Source organism: Atta cephalotes, assembly GCF_000143395.1.
Source record: "Atta cephalotes unplaced genomic scaffold scaffold00016, whole genome shotgun sequence".
In the NCBI taxonomy this organism is placed as follows: Eukaryota; Metazoa; Arthropoda; class Insecta; order Hymenoptera; family Formicidae; genus Atta; species Atta cephalotes.
The window spans coordinates 3,258,996-3,285,849 of record NW_012130080.1 but is presented as its reverse complement, the minus strand read 5'-3'; the positions used below and the strand labels follow the sequence as shown (position 1 = coordinate 3,285,849).

At 30.8% G+C, this 26,854-nt stretch overlaps 3 protein-coding genes across 3 annotated transcripts in view; all 3 read left to right on the top strand.

Moving 5' to 3' along the window:
* LOC105618277 overlaps positions 1-8,159 on the top strand; it is a 117,141-nt gene extending 108,982 nt beyond the window's left edge. The window contains exons 23-37 of the mRNA XM_012199818.1: positions 331-507; positions 2,178-2,263; positions 2,589-2,802; positions 2,988-3,078; positions 3,445-3,641; positions 4,742-4,836; positions 4,940-5,006; positions 5,502-5,555; positions 5,643-5,744; positions 5,823-5,894; positions 6,003-6,165; positions 6,557-6,714; positions 6,964-7,122; positions 7,761-7,899; positions 7,993-8,159. Coding sequence (XP_012055208.1) covers positions 331-507; positions 2,178-2,263; positions 2,589-2,802; positions 2,988-3,078; positions 3,445-3,641; positions 4,742-4,836; positions 4,940-5,006; positions 5,502-5,555; positions 5,643-5,744; positions 5,823-5,894; positions 6,003-6,165; positions 6,557-6,714; positions 6,964-7,122; positions 7,761-7,899; positions 7,993-8,159 — 1,941 coding nt within the window. The remainder of the gene's footprint in view (positions 1-330; positions 508-2,177; positions 2,264-2,588; positions 2,803-2,987; positions 3,079-3,444; positions 3,642-4,741; positions 4,837-4,939; positions 5,007-5,501; positions 5,556-5,642; positions 5,745-5,822; positions 5,895-6,002; positions 6,166-6,556; positions 6,715-6,963; positions 7,123-7,760; positions 7,900-7,992) is intronic.
* An 8,075-nt stretch (positions 8,160-16,234) lies between these two features.
* Positions 16,235-19,030, top strand: LOC105618421. Its single transcript, XM_012199962.1, has 6 exons — positions 16,235-16,321; positions 17,579-17,721; positions 17,831-18,004; positions 18,239-18,541; positions 18,627-18,750; positions 18,863-19,030. The coding sequence occupies exons 1-6, from the start codon at positions 16,235-16,237 to the stop codon at positions 19,028-19,030; spliced, it is 999 nt and encodes a 332-aa protein (XP_012055352.1).
* A 935-nt stretch (positions 19,031-19,965) lies between these two features.
* Positions 19,966-20,397, top strand: LOC105618420. The gene is made up of 2 exons (XM_012199961.1): positions 19,966-20,126; positions 20,202-20,397. Exons 1-2 carry the CDS (start codon positions 19,966-19,968, stop codon positions 20,395-20,397), a joined length of 357 nt encoding a protein of 118 aa, XP_012055351.1.
* Positions 20,398-26,854: the final 6,457 nt, after the last annotated feature.

The window sequence follows — 26,854 nt, the reverse complement described above, 5'->3', positions numbered from 1 at the left end:
GTGAATATAATATTGCGTTGCAATATTTAAAGTTTTATGTATTATTTTATATGTTATTTCATTATTATTTTCTTTATCTGAGTTTGACAGAAAAAACTGAATTAATAGTACTGTATATTATCGTAATAAGTTTATAAGTTATAAAAATGTTTGTATATTTGTTAATAATTTTATGTTAAATACTAATGCTGTGTTATATTCTGATGCAATAAGCAACGTTAATTTCGAGAACGTTGCCGGGGATAATGTTACATTGGAATGAATCTAAGCTGGCTTGTGTGCAACTCGCAAGATTTCAGAGTGGAAGAGAGAATCTCGGAATTGTTGCAGAGTCCGGAACACGGCGGCGCCGTCCAGGAGGAAAGAGATTCCAAAACCCGAAGGCAAACCATCAAGACTCATACATCGTCGTCTTCCGGTGTCAGTCCTGGAACGCCAACGACCTCCTTTCGCCATAAACCACCACCGGTTTCGCCCGCGAGATCCATTACGCCGGAAGTAATACAGGTCGGTTTCGTCATATATGTTTATATAACCTGTTCTCGACTTGATTTTTTACTCTCAAAAATTCACGAATAACACTGATTAATAACAGTGATTATCGTTATGTATTTATGTGAATGTTAAGAATGCATTACACATTGATTAAAATTAAACAAAATTAAATTTCCAACAAAAAAATTACAGATTTTTCTACATTATATTTGAAAGTAATATAAAAAATTTGGCGGTAATTTAGAATCTGGATCCAAAGTTATTTCAATAAGAAGTAGACACACATATTTTTTAAATAATTAAGATAAAATGAAAAAATTTTATTGGATTGTCCGGAAAGTTCGTGTCGATTTTGAAGGAAAATTGAAACGCAGAAGATTTAAATTTTAGTATACATTTATTAAATTTAAATCTTTTGCGGCACGAATTTTTCGGACAACCCAATCATTTAAATTATAAAATTGTATTATTAAAAAAAATATTGATCTTATTGAACTGTTTCATATATATATATACATATATATAATAAGTTTTTATATGGAAAGTATCCAATTCCAATTATTTTTTATAGATACTATATCTGGTACATCCTTAAATAAGATTATTTATGATTATTCTTTTTATAAACATTTCATAAACACTTTATAATTGAATTTTAAATGTTATGTTTATTTCTGGATTTGACAAACGTCAAAAAGTTTTGCGATAACTGAAATTTTCGAAATTTTAACGAAATCTTTGATAAATAATTATCTTGTCATTGAATGCGTGAGCAAGATCGACCGCAATAATTTATATATTCGATCATCATGATCAATTAAAAAATTGCGGTGTGCGATTCGTGTTTTCCCTCAGCTTTCTGTGTAAGGAACAAACACAATTGCCGCATTAATTGGCAAAATGGCGCGGGAGAAATGCCGCGCGTTGGGACACTCGGTGTTCCACACTAATTAATTCCTTTAATTGAATCGCTGACTGCAGTTTTTGCGGTAAAGTTTATTTTTGTCCTAATTAAATTAATGCAAGCTGCGCAGTCGTAAGAATAATCATATTTAATGCTCATACGAGCTTTAAGCCCGACCTAATGATAATTTTTATTTTTTTATAATAATATATTTTATAATAATATATTTATTTTACTTAGATAATTTATATTTTTTGATATTTATTGTTAATTGTAAATAATTTCTTAACGGATTACGTTATTACAATTCGCAAGCACATCATCTTGGGAACTTTATATAACCTCATTTATTTTAAATGTAAACATACATTTATTTGATTCAGAAACCAATTTAACTTAATTTTTAATTTAACTTAAAAATCTTTTTTTTATTGAATAAATATTTATTTGTTTATTTACTATAAATATAAATGTTTACTTAGTATTATTTAAAGAAATACGTATTAGGATTTAATAAATTTTTTTTCAGTGCATTCAACAATATAAATGTAATATAATACATTATATATGTAACATTGTAAATAGGAAATATTGATGTTATGTTACTGTTAGTTGGGGTGTGTGTGTGTGTGTGTGTGTGTGTGTGTGTGTGTGTGTGTGTGTGTGTGTGTGTGTGTGTGTGTGTGTGTGTGTGTTTTTAGAGAAGATAATATTTTATTGACGTTGAAAGAGATTTTAATCCCCCATTTCTGAAAATGTCAATTTATTTGTTGCGTAGCCAGGATTCGAGGACGGCGTTTTGCGCGGGGATTCCCAGAAGCAAAGTTCGAAAAGTTCGGATGGCTCGACTTTCAGTGCGAGAAGGTATAATTATAGAGAAATTATAAACTTTATTTTCAATTCTCTCACTTTCAGTTATCTATTTAATAAACCATCATAATTATCTATATTTATGCATCTATATTTATTATTATAAATAATAAATTCTTATATAAATTTATCATTACAATAGGAATCCTATTATTATTATAATAGGATTCCTCTTAGAAGTTTATAAATACAAATGCTCATAAAAAATGCGCATTTTTTTTCTTTATCGGTTATTTCTCGTGCACAAGTGTTTCGCGTTACATGAAAAGTCGATGTCAGAGTGCTGTGATTTTTCCTGAGTGCACGTTGTATTTCTCAGATCCTCTATGAAGAAGTCAATTCGGAAAACAGCCCCGTCGCCTCCCGTGAATCAGGGTATCCTTCGTGAGGTCAGTGAAGAACGAGAGGATCATGCGACGACTGCCATCACGAAGCCTTCCCAAAAGCCCAAGTACTCTTCAGATGAGAGCTCGGAGGACGAGGAGGACACACGCATGTTGGAAGGAAATGTCTACACGAAGAGCGGCATCGAGGTAACCCGAGCCAAAGCTGATATTCTTAATTTTTACTTGCGCTGCTTTCCTTTTAAAAGAAACAATCGAAACAAATGTCATTCTATCTTTGTTATTCATGAAATATCAAGAAGGATAAAATGACGTTTGTGTCTCCTAAAAGGAAAACAGCCAATAATAACACGCAGTAAAAATCGCTTGTCTAGATCTCGCGGAGAAGCGCTGGAAATGTGAAGCGCACGAAGGCGGAGATCGAAGCGGATCCGGAGAAAGAGGACGAGTTCGGCTACACGACCAGTGAGTTTATACTATAACATAAGATGTATTATTCTGTACTAAATATACACTGCGACTCAGAAACAATTGATATTTATATACTATTTACGTCATTGAAGAGGTCGATATTCATTCTGTGTGACTCCGCCACGTTCGGTGGCTGATAACAGTGAAATTCCATTAATAATAAATTTGATTATGTATCCGATCAATCAATCAATCCGTATGATCGATATGAAAGATAACTAGATTATATCTAAACTAGATTATGTCTAAAATCGTTCTAAAACGTAAAATCCAATGTGTGCGTTTCGGATGATACTCGTTGGTTAATGTCGCGGCCGATCGTTCCTCACCAGACATGAGAACGTCTTTTTAATTTTGCAGAGAAGGTTCAGAAGAGATACCAGAATCTTGCGCACAGGGTATTGATGGTCACCCTCGAAAAGGATCGGCGAGGTTTGGGAATTTCTCTGGCGGGACATAAGGACAGAAACCGAATGGCGGTGTTCATCTGCGGTCTCAACCCAAAGGGTGCAGCTCACAAAAATGGCGGGCTTCTTATCGGTGACGAGATATTAGAGGTGGGTATTTCACTTCCCCTCTGCTTTCTCCCGTTTTTACGATGTGCCATTTATGACTACGGTTCCCCTCGACTACTACCTCGTCGAGTTGTTTAACCTTCGTTTCACGCCGTCTATAATCCGTTTAACTCATCCGACGCGACGTTACGCGTTGTGGGTTTTCTCGAATAAAATAACACAACACTGATGCTTCTGTCTGGAATGTATATTTACTAAGCTGGGACGCAACATAGTTCTATTGCAGATAATATAATAAAGATAAACTCTAGTGAAAAGTTTTGTCAAAGTTTTTATGTACGAATTGAAATAATTTTTTTTAATACTGAGAAAGTTTATGTCTTTTCTTAAAATATTTTATAAATGTTAAATTCCAAAATATTTCTCATTTTATAATTTCTGAAAAGATGTCAAATTTTTTTTTAGATTTTATAAGATTTATCAGGAATTGTAGAATGAGAAATGTTATTTTAGAATGTATGTATAAAGAAAATGTAGACTCTAAAAAAATGAAAAACTCTTTCGATTCTTTTGAAAAGTGTTTTAATTTGAATGCAAAATCTGAGAAATTTTTTCAAGAGTTATTTCATCATTTTCAAGAGAAATTTTTTACGAAATTATTCAGAAATTCTGAAGAACTATGAAATTTACATGAAATTTCTGAAAAATTGTATAAAAAATTCAAAGAAAAATTTTCATTAAGAAAAAAAAGTAAGCCTTCAAATTTTATGATATTTTTTTATAGAATTTTAAATAGAATTTTTTATAGAATTTTTATACAGAATTTTAAAATATAATTAAAGTATTTAGAATTTTAAGTAATTTTATGTAATTTAAAAAATTATGTAATAATTTGAAAATCGTCCGTGAGTCAATGAAAGTATCAAAAAAAAATTAAATCATATCCGAATGCATACACTCAAGCCTCCATTTTATTTTTATTAAAATTATTTTTTATCTTTATAGCGCCTACAAACGATCAAAAGAATGTTACACTTATTTGTTAGCTGGCGTTTTACAAGTCGCGTTTTACTATGCGTTTTATTCTATTACATAATATAGTAAATACTAAAAATAGATCAAATATCTTTTGTTTCACTTAGGTAAACGGCTACGTATTGCAAGGACGATGTCATCTGAACGCTTCCGCTCTTATCAAAGGCATGGCCGGTACTCTCTTCAAAATCATCGTCTATCGGTGAGATACTTAGAGCTTTTTCCGCGATGTAACATGACGTAGAGACGATATGTATAACAAAATTCATTAAAACTATAAACGGATTTCGGTGTCCCGGTTGCAGACGATCGAAGGCTGTCGACGACATCGCCGTAAAGCCGATAGTCCAATTTCCACCAACCTTGGATGACGTAAGTCAATTCGTGGCGTCCACCTTTTTTTTATCTTTATCGTACCCGTTGCAGTTCATAAAATATATCAATGAAAAGTAATTGATTGTTCCATCATAATAATATACTTGACTTGTTGCAATTAACAGCGACTGCGAGGAAAAAAGTACTATATAATTATGTTTAATGAACATATAAACGAATAATGACAAATTTTAATGAATATTTTGTGAATATTTTGAAATATAAAACAGCTGAATTACTTATTAATATATAGGACAATTTATTTATCATCTGAAAATTCAGAAATTTAAATATTCAAATCTATTGAGTATCAATGTAAAAATTATTTTTAAATTATACAGAATGTCTAGTAGATCATGTGATAAGAAAAAGATATCCAAGATGCTGTGAATTTATTTGAACATTTTTTTACAAAATAAAGTTATATAATTCTATACTTTAGAATATTTGATAGCTGTATCATATTGTTGTGAAACATTTCACGTGTTACAGGTTTATATAGATTTCAAGAAGTACAAAGGAGTTCGTGACGTGCGAGTGAAGAAGGCAAGTGACTATAATTATACAAAATTAGTCAGCCAATCAATATTACACAATCTTACTTTCTAAAACTAATTGTCGATCAATTCGTAGAGTCAATACGGCCTCGGCATAATGATCATCGAAGGGAAACATCTAGCTGTAGGGCAAGGCATTTTCGTGTCCGACATTCAAGAAGGCAGTGCGGCGGAACAGGTAATTTTCACTCGTACTTACGACCTTGAGAGACCTATTTTAAGCGAAACTCGTGTACTTTACAATCCGATATTTCAGGCTGGATTGCAAGTGGGAGACATGATCCTGGCCGTTAATTTGGACAGCTTATTAGGCCGTACATACGATGAAGTTCGTATTTTTCACGTTCTTTTCTTTAAATAAATTATATTTTATTTAGGCATTTTATATTAAACAGTTAGGCAGTTTATATTCTACTCTTTATTCTAATTTTTTTAGGCGACGGAATTATTGAAGAAAGCGGAAGGTGTCGTTAAGCTAGTAGTTTGTAATCCTAATGAGAATAAAGAACAGAAGGAGAAACAGAAGAGTAAAGAACTCAAGGATGATTTGTTAATTTCGGTTGCACAGAAGACCCCGCAAAAGAGTGGAACAGTTTCGGGTGAGTTTAATAATGTGATTAGTGTCTTTATACGAAAAAAAAAACGATTTTGATAAAGTGCCTAAAAATTTAGCTAGAAACAGATCTAAAAATATTTAATTTTGTTGAACTATAAAAATAATTATATAGGACGCTTAAATTGGTTGCTGGAGTATTAAAACTTTTAGCATTATTATCAAAATATTTTACGTTATTTTGACGGTTCAACAAAATATTTTCAGATCTGTATCTAGCTAAATCGTTAGATATTTCAGCAAAATCATTTTTTCCATATATATTTTTGCCATATATTTTATTTGCGGAAAATCTCGTAACACACGCATACATTTCGTTCTTGAAACTATATACGATTTTGTATTTAATGTTTGATTCCCCACTCTTGTAATGTTAGTGACCGGCAAGGAACCGGTAGAACCCGAAGAGAAGAAGGTTCGGCAGGATCCCAAGACTTGCAAAATCGAAGTTAGCAAAGAAGCAACAATAGAGTTTCAGAAGGAGAAGAACCAAGGTATAGGTTTTTACATCGCTGGCGGTTCTAATACTCCTTGTGTAAGTATTTAATAATTTTCAATATATATATATTTATTCGCGTGATGTCGCATCGCAATACTTTTCAAAATTTCTTTTATTTTTTTTATCGTTAGACGTTCTGTTAAAATGTAGAATGCAATAAGTAACAAATATCATAAATTAGTTATAGATATATATTAATTTCAAAAATATTAATAACAATTTAGTTATTATTAAACAATTATCGATATTAATATTTGTACTCTTGAGAGATAATAATTCTTCTAGAACGGGGTGTTCGTTCTGGACGTATCTCCTGAAGGCGCAGCTGGGAAGGACGGCCGGTTACAACTAGGTGATCAGATTCTCAGCATAGGCAATGAGAGTTTCATGGAAATAGAGTACGACAAAGCTCGTGAGACAGTCCTGAAGCAAGCTCCTGGGACTGTACGTAACATTATACTTTGTTAAATAATCACACCCATTTTAATGAATGAACGAAGAGAAGATATAGGACAATTCTTTTGAGACATAATTTATACACAGCAAAAGACATTTTGTATTTATGTTGAAATTAGTCCATCCAAGTTCTTGTTAAAATTTTATGTTGGATTCTTAACATATCCAAATGTAAATTGAACACAATATTATTATATTATTCTAATATTTTATATTAAATTCATATTTAACATTTCTTTAGTGTCAAAATGACACAATTTATGAGTAAGTGAAAAAATAAGATAAAATAACATAAAAATAATGTATTTTAAAACGAAAAATTTAAGAAGAACGAATAAAATATGTATTAATTTAATATGTTATAGATGTTAATTTTACTGAAGAAATATGCTTACAAATTGTGTCAATGTTATATTTTTATTCAGTGTTGTATTTTTTATATAATATTTTACATAATATTTTTACATAATATTTTTTGTTACTATCTAATCTATTCATCTTGTGTTAAATTTAATACAAATTTGCCAAATGTGTATAAACAATATAATTTATATAAGTAATATAAATTATATATCCTCGTTTGATTGATTGAGCGAGCGTGACTCGATTTCGTTGGTCGTTTACAGATCACGATGACAGTATTCCGTCATGAGAAACCAGCCGAAGAATACGAGGTCGAGATACAGAAAAAGAGCGGTAAAGGAGCTGGTCTCTGTTTCGCCGCGTTCTGGAGTAACAAGGGGGTCTACGTGAAGGAGCTAGTAAGTACGGTTCTCCAATTCTATATCTTGATTTATAACTTGCATGTTTCATAATTTACACTGCTCGCATTCTATTACTTTCTACTTCTACAGACAGCGGGCGGTCAGGCTATCGAAACCGGTAAGATCTACAAAGGTGATCAGCTTGTAGCGATTGGTGGATTGGACGTCCGCGATGCTTCCCTGGACGACATCGCCTTTCATATGAAGATATCTAATCCGCTGCAAATGAAGCTAGCTAGGTATCATTCCGCCAAACAATGACAGGTAAGAGCGACGTGTTAGCTAAGCAATTAAATCAAAACATTAAGCGAAATATATAAGAATTGCACAAAAGGAAGACTTTACCAAAATATCTAAAAATTTAGTTGATTTAGATCTGAAAATTTGTTGAGCTATCAAAATAATCATAGGAAATTCAAGCATAATTTTATCAATAAACAATCAAATTTTTGTAATAAAAAAATCATTTCGACTTTCATGATGTCAAAAGATCATTTTGATTTTCTCTTGATATGTTTTTTGCACAGTAAAAAAATTTATGTATTTGTATTGGAAATTGTATTTGTATATGGAAATCATTCTTGTTAACTGTTTGTGTTGAATTTTTTAACATATTCAAATGTTAATTTAACATAATGTGATTATGTTATTTAAAGATTTTTTGTGAAATTGATATTCAAAATTTTTAGTGTCAAAATGACACAATTTATGAGTAAGTGAACAAGTAACATAAAAATAATGTGTTTTAAAACGTAAATTCTAAGACAAATGAATAAAATCCGTGTTAATTTAACATATCATAAATATTAATTTTCTGACAAAAAATATGCTTTCACGGTTTGTTTACAAACAATGTCGAATTATTTTTCTTTATATTTATTCTTTTACATAATATTTGTGTTACTATTCTAACATATTCATCTTATGTAAAATTAATTCAAAAATTGGAGTGGACCGTTTGGGACATGCATTTATGTTAAATTTAGCACAATTTCCAACTGTGTAGGAAGTAGAACGCACTCTGAGTGTCTAGACTCTTACTTGAGGATATCTAATCAAGACAAGACAAGAATCGTGACTCGACGATAATGAATATGATTAGCGAATATGAATTATGTATATATATATATATATATTATTTTTTTTCAGGGTTCTGCGGGCGGAACTCTCAGCGTGTGTCCTGACGTACGAAGAAGCGCCTGCAGACACCGTGGATTCTAGTGTGATATACGTAGATAAAATAACGTCTCGATAAACCGTAAGAGTATCTTTGTTACAAGAGTCGCGTATAGAATTGCGCGACTCTCTCTATTAGTTACACGCCAGCGTCGCCAATCGATCTTGCCGTTCAAGCTTGCAGACTCGTGTGCGACGTGAGACAGAGAGAGAGAGAGAAATAGAACGAAGAAGACGGAGCACGACAGAGCGCGATGACTCAAACGTACACAATAAGAATTCGAGACACGGCGGAAGAAAGAATTTTTGTAACCAGCTTGTAGAGAGTATCAAATCGAATGAAATCCCGTCGACACGGATCGATCGGCCATTGATCGAATCCGTAAACGATTCCGTCTGTCGATGCTCGCGCTCGTGCAAATAGTCGATACAAAAAATATCTTATATACATACATTATTACAATTATATATAGCGAGATAATACGTTATCGCCGTGACGAGAGTTTCAATAACGGCGACTGTTCATCTCGTTCGGCGTAGGAAGCCGTAGGACGGATAAATCGATAATAATCCGCAAGTCTACAATCGAGGCTCGTGAAGAGAGAAAGCCACGGAATCGTCCAGATTTGGTCTTTTTCTCTTCGGCTTACGCCGTTCCTCTTGTATCCCCGATACAAAATCGAGTCCGCTTGTATATTTCGTATCGTATCTTGCATATACTTTAAGACAGGCAGAGATAATAGAACCGATTGTAGCGCGCGTTTTCTTGATATGTTAAATATTTTTCCTCCTTTTCCTTTCTTTTTATGATAAGACTCTAGTCCAGCTTGAGATCGACATTTCGGCGTTTCTCGCCTTAATTATCGCTCTCGCTCGCGCCGCGACCGCTTCCGCCATAATTAAATATTATTGTTGCATATTGTATTTTTTAATATTAATAAGAAGCACAGGACGCGATGTACGAGCTACGTCGGAAGAAACTTTACATTGATACCCATATTTATATCGACCGTTGTAAAAAGTTTTTCTCATTTGTCCAAGTTTGCATAAAATAAGATACATCAATTTTGTAAAATTCGTAAGTAGAATTTTACGAAACGCGCAGCTTAATTTACAAATCAAAGCGACATGAGACGCGTTCCCAGTCGACACAAATTTAAAGTAACATGACATGAATGTTATAATTTTATACTTAACAATATAAATATAATAGGTCTATTCTTTTTAGAATCTTTTTAGAATTCTTTTTGCATCTTTCCTCTTTCTTTCAACATGAAGAGAAAAAGAAAAAAGATGAATCATGCAAGAAGTTCAGCTAAAAAGAATAAATCTAATATAAGAGCAGGAACACAGTTTTGTATAATGCATAACGTATAAGAAAATTAATCAATCAAAGTCCTTCGTTTCCTTCCTTTCTGTGAAATAAAAGAATCTGATTGGTTCTTTTGTCTTATCCGTTATGCAAGAATTTGTACTTCTAACATATGATGTCACATAATAGTTACATTGTTGCGAAATAACAATGATGTTACATATTAGCATATTTTATCCAAGAGATATCTGAAACGTCCTTAGAATGTTTGAAAAACATTCTCTGGACATTTTCAGAACGTTTCTTAGAGGTATAAAATATTACTTTTAGTTGATGTCGATTGGTTGAAAACTATATTCGCTATATCATCAATAGATGGATTTTCATTCTTGAACAGTAAAGTGTTTGCGCAAACTTTACGCAGTTCTTTCGTGGATATCGCTTCGAAGTGGCTCGTATATTATAGCAATCGATGTATCGCCTAAAGAACATTAGAAATAAGACAAGAGGAAGTACACACTTGCACACATCCTTCAACATAAATCGACGAAATACGGGAAACGGTCGCGTCGAATGTCGAAACGTCGATCGAGAGGATCATTTAGCTGTAAGTGCTTGGAGACGCGCGCTTGAGATCATGCCCGGTGCGATTTTGCCGTACAATCGAGAGGTGTTTCCTGGCACCAAAAATGGATGGCGGATATCATCCCGAGTGTTCAAGCGTTTCTTTATGCTCTTGACCGCCGTCAAACATGGCAGATGACGCGTCGAAAAGTTAGACTGGCTTGTTGAATACACATAGCTAAATTAAATCCTATCGTATAATTAGTCCTTATAATACATAGCTTAGAGATTTTCAGAGAAAGCAAAAAAAAAAAATAAGTACAGAAAGAGAAATTATCTAAATGAATAAATAAATAATTATATGAATAATATAAGTGCAGAATCTATAATAGGAGTCGCGGAACATGTTTTAATTTAACGAGTCGTAACTGTCATCGTGTGAGTGATTGCACGTTCTAGAACGTTTTGCATTTGAATCTCGTATAGTTTATCGTAGTGAGACGTTTATAAAGATGTCGATACTCTTTCTCGGGCCGATGTCTTGAAGACGAATAACATTATAAAAACTGTTAGTTGTGTGATCATTATTATTATATATTATATAGTATATTACGACGAGAGTTGTATAAAGAATTAATTATTGTGTATTGTACGATGCGTTATCGCATATTTTAAAATTTGGATTTTCAAACAGCAGATAAATAGAGCAAATCTGGTAAACAAGGCGTTGAAAATCGAAAATCGAAAATCGAAAATTTGTATTCCAAATAATTATTATTATTGATCAATAATTATTTTTATTGATTGATAATAATAATTATCAAAAGAGATTTTATTAAATGAGGATACATAAAGCGTTTTTCTCCTTAAATTTATCCGTATTAATTTACACAAACATGCAAAATTGTTTCTTTATATTTTTCAGTTTTATATCGATTTGTATTTTAAAAATCCTTGTTGTGTTGCAAAAATCCTTTTTTAATTTATTTTCTTCTCATTTTTACGCGACCTATCAATTTATACTTCTTACTATGTCGTTATACGTATGTTATTTATTATAGAATCTTATTCAAAGTATACTTTATATTTCTTACCTACATTGCTTTTTAAAATTTCATTAAATTAATTAAAATACCGATAACGATAATTGTCGCATTTCTACGAATGTTACGGAAATATTTCGGCATTCGATAGTCATATGGACTATCGGCGCGTTCTTAGAGAATTTTACCTGAGGCATAGAATATAAATGCGTCTAGTGTTAGCTGTGCGGAGGCGAATAGTCCATCATCGAGAGAATCGCTGCTCTGTATATTACGTCCACCAGATTCGAAGTTACGTCTCGTTACTGCGAACGTTCAATATCGGATTGTCGAAGGCACACCAGACATCTGTTCCTCATCATAAAATTACATCACCAAAAGACTCGTGGAATACTCCTGTTCATCGGCCATTCCGGAAATGCATCTACAAGTTCGCCATTGTGTTTTCAATTAACAGGAGATAATGATTGCAACGGCGTCGCTCGAAAAAATTCCATCCATAACTCTAATTTTGCTGTCGTTTGCGTCAAAGACACTTTTTATCTCTTAAGAGGAATTCCTTTTTATTAACCGAAAAAATAAGGTATTTTTAGGAATCTTATAAAGGAAACTATTTGATTCAAACGTTTTAAACTTCTTAGTCAAAGAAGGAAGAGTAAATATGGATGCAAAAATTCACAGATATTCATAAAACCTTTTACATGTAAAAATTCAAAACGTACAAATAGTCTTCTTTACAAAATTCCTAAAAAACTTTATTTTTTCGGGACCCAGAAAGGATCTCTTAAATCGAATTTACTTCGAATTATTCTGACATGCGATTATACGAAGCGTGGAGACGCAACTTCGAAAACGGTTCGACATGGATATACGATTGCCTCGATATTGTATATCCTCCATAGTTACAGTTTCTGTTTTCACATATGCATTTATTGTATGATTATTAATAGTTATTGCACACGAGCGGGGCGATTGTAAAATGGCTCGAGGACAATCCACGGATGATTCACCGTAATTGAATCCGAATAAAAGAATCCGAAACGAGAGAATGATAAAAAAAATATCTCGTGGAGCTCTCGTATCATGTATTTTAAAATAAATTAGAAGATCCGATTGCCATTTTGCAATCAACGACTCACAGTTATTGTCCTGATTATTGTTATCATGATTATTGACATCATGATCATCGTAGCGCGGCACTACTGAGAATAAGAAAGAAATTGATTATTATTATAGAATAAGATTAAATCGGGGAGGAGAGAAACGGAGATCTATTAAAAGCATTAATTGCAACGTTGTAGTAAATGATGTTTGTTATTGTTGCATAAGTAATCTCTTTACGTTATTTTTACCTTTTATGTGTTGTCTTATTAATCGACGACGGCATATTAAGGTAAGTAAAATTGCAGGTGATTGAAAATATGTTTCGTAATATAAATTCTTACATTTCTCAGCACATAAGTACTAAAAAACAATGAAAATCTATATTTTCCACAATATTCTTTTTATTCTTATTTATTTCTATTTTTTGCTTGCAGAAATTTTATACTAAAGTAGAAATTTTATAATCAAGAAGATAATTGACAAACGCGGAAAACTCGCCTTATCGTTTTTGAAATATTAATCTTATTAATTGATGATGGCATATTAAAAAAAGTGAAACACTCGTTCTGCTTCAATTTTAGTAATATAAAAAAATATTTTTATTTTTACAGTAAGATCTTTTTTTTTAATGTTTGCTTAGCTGTTTGTAAGCTGTATATGCAAATTGTGCAATAAAAATTTATTCTTAAATATTTCAATGCTTTCAGATTAAAAGCATATTTCGGAATATAATTCCTAAGTTTTTTAGCATATACAATATTATATAAAAACAGCTAAAAATCATTTTCATGAAATTTTCATTTTGGTTGCAGAAAGTTTTATTTTGGAGTCGCAATCGAGAGAACAATCACGACGAACGCGAACACAGAAAACTCGCTTTGAGAATTGCTTTGGAATAAATTTTATTTTTCGACTTGCGTCTGAATGCAATTTCATCCATTCGAGATCGAATATCGATCTGCGACGAGACCCTAGTGTGTTTCATAAATGATTCGAAATTTTGACGGCGCACGTGTCATTTTTTACGCGCTTTTTTTCGATTAATTAATTGTGCATTATCGTTCGCTTGTGATCTACTTCCGCCCTAATAAGCAATTTCTTTGGCTCACTTAGAAAACGTTTTTGAAACAAGAAAAGTAACGACAATGCTATATAAATCACATCACGTGGCATCTCTTCGCTCGAATTGGCGTTTACTAATTAATATTGTAATTATCTCGAGCCTTGCACATGTAATCCAAGCTCATTAAATATGTATTAGATCCCGATTATCGTGCAAGATGATTTCACTTACGAAGGCCGCGAAAGCGAGGCGATTTTATATTTTCGCGGCATATCGCTAATCTCCAAGAGTTATTTGTGGAACATCTTAATTTCACAATAACGGGAGTTATGAAAGTTCTATAACTTTTGCCTAAATCACGGGAGAAAATTAATCATGCGGCGACAGATATCATCTGGTGCGTGAAGTATGTATTGGAAAAGACAAGAAAATCTGCGGTCGCCCGCGTATCTCCTACGGGGCGAAATGGAGCGACGCGGGTTCGCTAGATTCTTTCGTGAAGCATGAAATTCCGCGCAAGAAGAGTTCGCGCAAAGTGAGCGAACACTTCAGAAATCAAACTTGACCCTGAAAGTTTTGTTGATCGTTTTGACAATCGGATGTCAAGAGAGAAAGGCGAAAAGTCGACACGTGTGAGAATATTCAATGCGCGAGTTGACGTCAATTGGTCGTCGACATGCTGGATGTTCAGCTTTTACTTCAAAGTGACACGCTTTTCGCAGATGTTTGTAATAGCTAATTCAAAACTTGACTATGTATCTTATAACGTGTTTTTCCTTAATTTTCTTCATTTAATAACAATAATTATAAATGATAATCGAATGATAATCTAAATTCCCTGATATATAAAAAATATATATAATTATAATAAATTCGACAAATAGGGAATTAGTGCTGTAATAATACGATATATCAATTTCAATGTTATAGAATTGTATCCTAATTTAATTATTGATTTATAGTATACATGTTTTGGCTAACTTTTTAGTCATCTTCAGTACGTACAGATAATTCTATGTGGAAACGTAAGCGTTAAGATATATAAAATTAAGGTACTCGCATGATTTTCCTTACTTTTAAAATCCGCATTAAGGATGGCTAAAAAATTAGCCGAAACATGTGTATACTACAAATCAATAATTAAATTAGGATACATATCATTCAATAATATTGAAATTGATTGCGCACGTATTACAGCATTAATTCCTTATTTGCCGAATTTATTATAATTATAAATAATTATAAATAATTATAAATATCTAAAAAAAACATTTAATCAATTTAATTTTTTTTCAATATTCAGATTTATTCTTTAAATTTAAATCTTTTTGTTTTTCAGCATGAAAAACCTAAGATGTTAAGATGTAATTCAAATAATTCTTCATTTCCAGAGAATGGACTTTCTAAGACATGTAATAATGTTAAAAATCAATATTTTTGTGTTAATTTTAACATCAAAGTGTACGCCTTTAAGTTAAAATTAACATTTTACTTTTTATAGTGTAAAAAAAAATAACTTCAAATTAGTTGTTTCATGACATATATTTTTTCTTTTCATACCTAACTTCTTTAATGAAATTATATTTCATTTTTTTCAACAATTCATTGTGTCATCGCATTCACAAAAACACATGTATATATGTTTGACATGTGCATGTTTGAATGTATGCATCTGCATTGTGTCTACATTGAATCGAGATAAGATCCATGCTTCTACAATGATTATACCGATCAGTTATCTCTGCGGGTTAAGAGAATGTATTCAAAACTTCAAATACGAATAAAAAAGACACGTGTCTCAATTCTATTAAACTCTCTCTTGTATTTAATTTTATATTGGGATATATTCTCAAGATAACTCTGATTAAAATCATATTCAATCATTCAAATCTGCCGCCTGCCGCCATTTATTTTTCTAATATTGAGAAGTTAGCCGCTAAAGTTTTTTTTTTTAACAGGAACATTTAAGTGTCCGAACTTGCAACGTTCTTCTATTCGTTATACCGCATTGCGACGCAATTCCTTAGTCGCGCACAGTTTCTTTGATGCGCAAGAAAATAATTCGTTCAGCGCCATGGATTTGTTGTTCGATTGGAGTATGAAAGATATAAATCTTATTCTGCCGTACGTGAAGAAACGATTAATGTCAGGAAACGCGCAGGTATAAAAGAAATTCCTTATATTTGCTATTATTATTAAACATCGGATTTTTTTATGCTGACAAAATATGCAAGTATACATAAAATATGCACAAATAAATATGCATTTTTGGAATGCCTTTTCAATAAGACAAATTTCTGCTGCGATTTTACTTCCTAATCTATTTTCTAAAAAAATATACAATTGCAGAGAATTCGATGTTTAATAATTATTATATATCTACTTTAATAATAGTATCTTTCTTGATGTACACGCGTTGGTTACATTACGTTGGGAAATAATTGACATCCAGAGTCTCGTCTCTGCGCACCGGAAAATCGTCCCGCGTGGGCTGGACTACCAGAGTCCTGCCGGTGTGCAGAGTGATGTTGCTATGTACTGTCTTACTTCCGGCTCGGGATTATCATCATAGGTGTTACACTGCAGCTTAGTCTAGAAAATCAGATGCTGAAACTGCAGTGTAACATCATGGTGGTCGATGCGGAGGTTGGCAATATCGATCGTCGGCGAACTTGACGCCCTTAGCATTGTCAGAATAATGGACTTTCTATGGAGGTCCAACTTCATGCCGGTGTTACTGACCTGTATCTTGTACTTGTACACCTTAATGTTCAACAATAGGTATATGAGTGCATGGTGCAGGTATTTTTGCGTAATATAATACGTTTTAATTTTTCGTTTTTATTTTTAATTATTTCTATGTATCGCAATTTCTATGTGTCTACAAAGAGACATCAAATTTTTGTATTAAGTCTAATATCAAAGAAAAAATACTATATATTTTATAGAGATAATAAGATATATATCTTTTTCTTGGAAAATTATCTTTAATTTCAATAGGAAATTATAGGCAACATTCCTCGATTTTTATTCTTACTCTTCTTCTTAATAAGATTTAACTGATTAAGTATAACTTTCTTCGTAATAGAGATATAATTTCGCTGAGTTTAATCATTGCAAATACGCGAAAATGGATCCTGCATCAAATTGCGTTTCATTAATTCGCGAACGAGCGTGAAGAGCAATCATTACAACTCGGAAAGCATGCATTTGATATGAACTCAGCGAAATTATAGGCGTATTCATCACCTGTAACATAAACACGTAACGCACGAATCGAGGACGATCGATCGGAAATAGAGCGGAAAGGAGTGAAAACGAGATCGGCCTAATCTACGATCGATGGCTTCGTTTATTAATATACATCTTCTACAATCATAATTTCATTTTCTCTTCGATTCTTGTTTATTTAAATTAGAACTGGATTTCGGAGAAGCTACTGAATTTTCTGATACAGACGGAGGAATCTGAAAGAGGTATTGTTGTGGGAAAGCTTGTTAAATTCGACGTAGTATCTACAATATGCGAGGTCGTGCAAACATCGGATGAAAATTTCATCAAGTATGTAATTCCATTCTTACGAAAAAGATATTTATATGTTTATCGAATTCAAATTTTCCTACATCCGGTGCGATTCTTCATGATTGAAAGGTACCGATTTTATTCGCAGAGTTGTTCTCGAAATCTTCGAGATTGTAAGCGCTCACAAAGAGTTCTATGAAAATCAAGCGGCCATAATTACTATGCAGACAATGCTAAGACTTAGTTACTGCGTAAATAAATCACTCAAAGACTCAACGCTGTTCGAGAAACTTGTAGGGGGCATGTCTGATATACTTGTTAGGTATACTTTTCTAATTATTTACTGTAAAAACGCAATGTAGTATAAATAATATATTTATATTAATTAATATAATTAATTTTATATATTATTATTTATATATTATTACATAATTGATTATATTTACAAGTTATTTTCATTGATATTAATGATTTTAATAAATTATTAAAAAATTTGCTGGAGCAATTATAATTGTTATTCACACATAGTAAAATTGAAGGCTTTAATGATTTCTAGATCGCTAAAGTTAGATGTGAGTTTCGACACGGATTGCATTCTGCAGCAAATTGTATTTTTCGTGAAAAATCTGGATATCAAAGAATTGAAAAAGAACAAGCTGAAATTTATGACTATCACGATGTTTAATGTCATTCTGCAGAAACAAGCAGTCTTCGATAAAAATATCGATGCGGAAATGATCATCGACGTTTGTCACGATATATTAGAGTCAATGACAAAGATTGTCAAATGTGACGATGATAATGACACGATTTCATTCGCCATTGATTCATTATGCAGTACCTGCGCCAGCAGTGCTCGGTGGAATATTCATCAATTTATTTTTCTTCAACATCAATATATCAAAACTATTTTTATTATTAATAAAATGTTTCTGTGTCCGCAGATTCTGCCTCATGCAAGATTCGAGAGAAAATAATAAGACCGAACTTAAGATTTACGAAAAGAAAAATGATTTGGAAATTTCCGTGTACCATACGGTGATGGACATAATTATACCATACGTTAAAGTACGTTCGTTAGGAAATATAATAAAATATTAATCTACTAAAAATAATACGCCGCATAAATAAATATAAATAAATGGAATAAGTCATAAACACTATTGCTTTTTTTTGATAGGATAAAGACTTGTCTTCTCTAGACTTGATCGGATTTTATAGAAGTCTCGTCTTTTGTCTAAACAATTTGTATCAGCTAAAAAATTGCAATAAGGACAATTTGTCCAATCATTTGACTGCCAATGGATATCTGAAACGCTTATTATATTTAACTGTGCAGTTTCCGTAAGTTGCATATCCGTTTCTAATACTGTATAGATCAATAGAATTATAAATGGCAATTATAAATTGACAAAACGCATTTATGTTATATTCAATATTTTATAATTAAATATACATGGAAAGAATTTTTTTAAAAGTTTATCCTGAAAATATGATAGTCGTGAGACAACATAATATTTCCAAAAATTTTAGTATAAATCTCTCTCATTCATTAATAAAACTACAATAAAGTATAAAATAAGTTTGATTAATTTTACTGAAATGCATGATAAAAATCTTTACAATATTGTATTGTACCACAACTATCATATTTTCGAAGTAAATTTTAAAACAAAATTCTTTCCGTGTATATAATTATTTTTTTAATAAACCTATGCCACACACACAAGAAATAAAAACAAACTACATAGATATATATATATATATATATATATATATATATATAAAGATCTAAATACTTCAGACATCTTTTCCTAAATACTTTTCAAACTTTTATATATTAACGACAATCTATCATTTTTAATTTAAGTTTCGGACACATTAAACTTGCTAAGAATTCTTTCATCATTTCTTTAAAGATAATTTTTATGCTTTCAATTGTAATTTTTTTTTACTTTATTCCTTTTATACTATTTTACAGAATTTTCTAAAAATCTATCTATCTAAAAATATACATAAAGAGATCGATTCGCATTTCTGTTCGTAGCGCTCTGAAAATCTTTAATATATGTAAATAGTTTTTATATAAGGTTTGCAATATTGCAGAATAAATTTTGTGTGTTACATATTATTGCTGAAGTTTAAATCTCTAATTTCAAAGATATATCTAAATCACTCAACAACATCATATACAAACTGCGAAGCAACATTTCACATTGCAGAGAGAATTTACGAAGAAGCACCTGTATATTACTGTCACGGATCCTGAGTATTCTCGGTAAAATGGCATTCCCCATAAAAACGACGAAGTTTGCGAATATATTGAATCAAGGTCTCGTTGAATTACCAAAAGATTCAACAAAATGGAACGATGCAGTAGCGTGCAAAAAAAACGGATCGGTCCTGATAATTCTGCTATATTATCATTATCTTGGCACAAGAGAGTATGAAAAAAATTATACTTTTCTGTATTATCACTTGTTTCATTCAACTACTACAATTTTTATATCATTCTTTAGAAGCGACGTGATATCTTTAAAATCTTTAATTACTAGAATCATGCTACTTCCAAAATCTACACCGATCTCAGTTTTGATTTTAAAACCTTTATGGTTGCTATTTGCTGTAAGTACATATTTATCTCGTACTTGTTTACGATATGCACTGATTGCGTTCGATTTCGCAGGTAACGTCTCTATCTCATCCACGTCCTAATTTAGTATATCATTACGAAAACGCAGTTGTTCAGATGATGAGCATCTTGCAACGTTCAGAAATCAGTGAATTTTATACTCATCATGTCGATCTTTTACATTACTGTCTTACATGTCCGAACATTTCACAAAACTTGCTGTATCGAGTTTTAAATTTATGGCTGATAGAGTCTGATGGAGATATCAAGCCATTATCATTTAATTATGACAAAGTTGCTGAATATCTATTGGTAAGTAGAATATCTATTTCTATATGTCAAAAAAAAGAAAGAAAAAGAGAAAATATGAAATTAACATTTCTTTTTGAATATTTTTAAGATAATTTTAAATATTTAATAAGTTATAACATTTGACAATTTGATTAAAAAAGTTTTAATACGAGAACAAATAATAATTTTTACTTGCTTACAAATAGGATATGATACATAGCAATTTTTCTAATAGTTTTGTCAATATTGCTCTGAAAGGACTTTGCCATTTAATACAAATCATCAAAAACGACAAACAGCGCATAGACAATCTCGCGAATACAGTGTGGCAAACATTACCTGATATTTTTTCATCGTATCAACCAGATATTGGTTTGTCAAAATAATTCAGTAAATCTTCTAAGAGAAATATCATTACTATAAATATCATTAGTCTCTCTCTGTTATATTATTAATTTTTTAAAAATATATATATATTATTTATACTTATTATATTTATACGTAAAATTAATATTATAATTTTATTTAATATTGAGATTAATATTGTGATTTTGTCAACATTTGCATTTGTAGTCACACATATAGAAACAGCTCTGGAGTTAGCTAATATTATCCGACCATCCATGATACCATTACCTTTCATAATACGTAGCGCCGATAATATAGCCAATATTATACTTAACAAAAATACGAACTATTCTAATATAAAATTCATGACTTTAGTTTTAATGCAAGCGTACATCTTGTTAGAAGTCGCTATGACGCGCAATTCATTTGAAGGTAAAATACGAATATTCGTGAAAATGAATAATTACTTACAATAGATAAAATTATATATGTGCACACGTTTCTATTGAAATATGTTTTAAACATAGAATATTTCAATTACAGTACTTAAAACGTACATGACAAATTTTCGGCTATTAAAATGGTTATACGTTTATGGATTTTCAAAAGAAAGATCAGATTTATCCACTGCTAGTATAAAACTGTTTACGTTTATTATTCATTGTCAAAAGAAATCATCATTAAAGGTATATTGGTTGCACATGTAAAAATTTAAGTGAAATTGTTGTATATTTTAAGATAAATTTGTTTTTCAGTGCAAAAAGTCATTAACGATCAAAGTAAATCATTTATGTAACATGTTGTTATACGCAAAAGAATTACCGTATTGTATAGCGAACGAGATGCAATTTATGTGCGAACTTTTAACATCAAATGATGGCTCGGCCGTCATTTTGCAAAACATCGTAACTGAAAGTAATTATATATACTTGGTTGAAATTTATGAAATTCTTCATCTCATTCATGCAGAGGTTAGTTATATTTAAAAATAAGACTGAAAAAGTGTGAAAGTATCTTTCTTGTATCATAAAATTTATTCGTTGTTTGTTTTAATAATTAGAAATATTAAAGTAATTAGATAACAGATAAGATAATAATCAATTGACATATCTAACTATTATTACCTTTTTACAGGTAGATCCGATATCGCAAGATATGGTATATCGAAGTTTAATTACTCTATTAAATTTTTGTAATACTAAAGCAACTAAGTTAATGCCTTATCTTAGCACTATAATGAGTACTTATAGTCTCATCAAGAGCGTTGATGTACAACGTCCATCGTGTCACTTCGACGAATTCATCGTTCCTTGGCTTTATTATCACAAGAAATATGATGAATATTATGTACCATGGAATCCTGAAGCGCTATTTAAGACACCCTTTGATGAAACTTTAGATAAGCTTAAAGAATATTTAATAGTCCTTAAAAATGAGAAAATGAAAGATGCTTATACAAATTTACAAAAAGCGGTAAGCATTATTTTTGGCTTATTCTAAAATAAATTATATAATCTGCAAAATTAATATCTTAATTAATTACAATATCGTTGTCTCTAATATTTTATTATATTTTATTTATATTTTTGTTTTAGTTATCACAGTTTGAGTAAAATATCATATTTTATCACAATACATGTGATTCATACGTATTAAGGAGGAAGTTGTAAAACTGAATTTATATCTGAAATATCAAATGTTTTATTAAATAGATGTCAATTAATTTTAAAAAATTTGTGTTTTATATTTTGAGATGAATGAGAGAATAAAGTTGTGTATAATAAAATACATACAATATTAAAATAGTTTTCGTCCGCTACACATTAAAATTGCATTATTCGAATAATACGTACATTATAGAATTTATATTATTTAAAAATATTTTCTTTTAATAAAATAATAGTTTTGAAATAGAATAACATTGATTTATTTTGTAGTGTCATTAATATTGTGGTAATAACATCATAAATAAAACGTACGTACTAAAAAGATTCTTTTTGAATATCTAATTTCTCGGTTCATGCTTCCTTTATCTCTACATTTTTCAATTTATTTTTATGATATGCATCTTCATTTCCATTTTTATGTTTCTGTATACATTCTATTATTCATATTGTACAGCCGTCATACCATCATCAGTTTAATCTTTCCAAGATAGCAAAGTCTAAATAAGCAGCTTAAAATATTGAATTATCTGTAGCGCATGTTCTTTGCCGCAAGAAGATCAGTCCAAAGAGAATAACTTGTTCAAATCATTAATCGTTTATTTTGCGATTAAAAGTTTGTTCTTCTTGCGCTTCTTCTCAAGAGTAACTCCTCTTAATTCAGAGAGTATTCCTCTTATTTTCACGGTTAACTATTTCGGCTGCATGAAGTAATACTTTTCAAGAGTAACTCCTCTTATTTCAGAGAGTATTCCTCTTATTTTCACGGTTAACTATTTCGGCTGCATGAAGTAATACTTGAAAGCATTTAATCTCACGTCGAACTCTCTTTCGACTGAAACGTGTTTGTCATTCATCAACATACTGTCTGCGCGAATGAAATAGTATATCGAGTATGTATATAGAGCGCGACATAGTCTACGGACGCAATTAACGGAATTGGTATTCCGTATATACAGCACCTGATCGAATAAATAGATCTCCTTGCAACAGAATCGCATAGCGATGAGTGTTTCCAGTTGTATCGTGTTTTGGCAACGCCGTCGTTCCTGAATTTTGCAGAAACAGCTCTCTTCGCAAGCTTGCAGGAATTGTCTGAGAAGAAGCTTCAACGGCAATATTTATCAATCATCGTAACTACAATTACGAATTATTAACTATCTCAATTATTATAAATTTATAAATGGGAAGAAGTTCAACAATAATATATTAAAAAATAAATTGCTTTCAAATATTCTATTTTATAAATGTTTAAATAAATAAATTGTAACGTTCGCTGATTACTTTGTTACAAAATAAACTTCATGCTTGATTCTTAATTAAATTAAATAATAAGTTAATTAACAAATTCACGCGCGCGCGTAAATACGAACCTTGAGATCCTTTTTAATTAACAACTTAAAAAATGGGAGCACTAAGCCGGATTAGTATCAACGCAGCATCATAAAGTTCGAGTGAGAGTGTTTCCCATAACCTGCGTCAACATTCAACACGTATTACTCGATAAGAAGAAATCTAATTAACTATATGGCCAACTTACATTCTTGATAGTCTTTTTGCACGAATGCTCGAGAAATGTAAAGATCTTTGCGAGGAATTCTGATCTTTTTTGGAGACGACGAGACTCTGAGCGCGAATATCATCCTGATGCCATGTTGAGCGAAGTCGCCAATCGATCAATAGATAGGGATGGCGCTCGGTTTGTTTTCTCTATACTGAGTTTCTTGGTGGAAAATAGGAAATTTTCAGACCCAACAGATCGTGAGGAACTCTTTACTTATGGGAACCATTTGCTTGTGGGAATATTTAAGATGTTAAATTCTTTAATCAATAAATATAAATTAATGTAAAAAGTATTTCTTCTTTTTTGCACACTGCATTTAAAATAGATCATTTTGCTTACTATTTCTTTGTTAAAATTTGACACAATCTTTCACATAGCTGCATAATTAAAATTTTATAATTTTTTTTCGAGTAGCATCATATTATCTTAATGTTATTATTCTCAGTTGTGTTGAAACGCTGACTTCAAAAAACAAGAGATTATATTTATTAAGATTCATAAATTTTCATTCTAAAGTTTAAGATAATAGTATTCCATTTTTTAAAAAAAGAATACAAGAGATCTTCATAAAAATAATCAATTTAAGATTTCACTTTTCTTTATCGGTAAACGATTCTTTGTTAAAAAAAATTTGAAAACATGTGCTGACAGAATGAAATCTTTATATATTCTTAGCGCAATAGAAGTACATTAAATAACTATCCAACTTTGAAAAATCTTAAGAAAACGCAGTAGATACTGGCATGCGAAACTTTAATTCATAACATACAATTTAATAAGTTTTCCTCAGTTTTACTTCAGAAGAGTAGTCAAAAAAATAAAAGAAAAGATTTTGGTATAATTCTCGCAATTAAAACTTGCACGGCTTAATGGTGACATATATTTCTTAAAAAAATAATAACGAGTTATATTTCTTTTAACAAATCATATTTCTTAGTGACAAATTCAATGTTAAAATCAATTTTCAATGTGACATGATTTTATAAATGTGTGGATCATGAGAATCAATTTAATATTTTCAATACAGATGAGCAAAAAAAGTCATATTCAGTTAAAGAGGGTTTTTGTGTCTAATAGTATTTTATGAATACAAAATTTTAAATATGAATTTTACAATTACCAGTTCAAGAAATGCAACGATTATTTGTCGGTTTTAAAACAGAAACATGTACTGAAACTCTGGAATGCGTAATATCACACAAGTTAAAGTGACAAACAATTTAATATTACTGATGCTAATGAACATCTTCAAAATTTACAGTTAAAGCGCAGTTTGCTTGAATTGGAAATTGTAAAATTTACATAAAAATTATAATATATCAAAATCCATTTTGATGTATATTTGAAAATGTAGTCTTCTTCGCTTATTTGTATTAAACATTTCTCGGTCGATTTTCATTTAATATTGTTTAATATTATTTACGTAATCTTGAAATCTGAATATGGTTTCTCATGATTTAATAATCGTTTTCAAAGAAAAAAATATTGTGTATATTAAAATATGTTTTCAAAGAAAAAAATATTGTGTATATTAAAATATGCTCGATTCTTTCATAAAGTGTTTTCACATCAGAAAAAAAGAGATCGAACGAATGCTTTGAAAATTGAATTTGATCCTAAAAGATCACTTTGACAATTGGATATCAAAAGAGAAAACCGGGAAGAGTTTGCATGTAAATATTCGAATTCAAGCGAATATTCGGTTTCAATTTGTCGCGATCATTGACGCACTGGATATTCAGCTTCTATTTCAAAATGGCATGCTTTGGATATTCGCAACAGTTGACCCGAAACTTGACAGTGTATCCTATAACATATATTTCACAAGCGCTTTTTGCCGTCAGCGACGTAACTTCTCGTTTACAATTAAAATGCATTTTTAAATTGTGAAGAGTTGCATAAATGACAGTTAACTACTTCCACCGAGCAATTAGCATAATTATTGTCCAACTTACATGTTGTTCTGTTCCACATATATTTTTCACTATAATATAATTTTATGTGCATCTTTCCAACTGTGTTTAGTTAGAATAACATATTTTCTACAAGATTTAATTACATTCATGCAAACAGATACAATGCTGTTCTCTCTGAATGCTCATTAAAGAACTTATTATCTTATCTACTAAGTAAATGTGTTTAATTTAAATTGTAAATAAGGAAAAGGCCAATACAGTCGAGGCTAGATCTTGGTGACTAATGTTTTTATATCTCGATTTTAAATACATCTTTCAGTTATATAAATTGTTCTTACTGTCAAATTTAAAATGCAATATAATCATAAATTGAAGCTGAAATAATAATATCACAATTAAATTAATCATTGATTTAATAATGAGGTTATTAATATCTTAAAACATTGTAAATGAGATAAGATATTAGTATCATCATTATTAAATCGACAATCAATTTAATTGTAATATTATTTCAGTTTCAGTTTATAATTATAATAAGTGACGCGCAGTTTATACAATTAAAAGATGTATTTAGAATTTACATATCTATAAAAATTATTATATATTATTAGACATCAAGATCTCAACTGCATTCCTATCCTTCCTTTCTTATTTGATTTATTCATATAGCAATTTAAATTAACTTATTAATAAACCAAAGAAAAAGAGGCTACGAGCCAAAAATTATTATATAAAATAAAATAAACCGTCGAAGTAT

Bases quoted from the DNA above. Each gene is read 5' to 3' on its own strand.
- LOC105618421 (XM_012199962.1), top strand. From the start codon at position 16,235: ATGGATTTGTTGTTCGATTGGAGTATGAAAGATATAAATCTTATTCTG. The intron at 16,322-17,578 runs GTATAAAAGAAA...TATTTAAATTAG, and splicing joins TAATGTCAGGAAACGCGCAG to AACTGGATTTCGGAGAAGCT. The intron at 18,005-18,238 runs GTATACTTTTCT...AATGATTTCTAG, and splicing joins ATGTCTGATATACTTGTTAG to ATCGCTAAAGTTAGATGTGA.
- LOC105618420 (XM_012199961.1), top strand. From the start codon at position 19,966: ATGGCATTCCCCATAAAAACGACGAAGTTTGCGAATATATTGAATCAA. The intron at 20,127-20,201 runs GTATGAAAAAAA...ATCATTCTTTAG, and splicing joins CATTATCTTGGCACAAGAGA to AAGCGACGTGATATCTTTAA.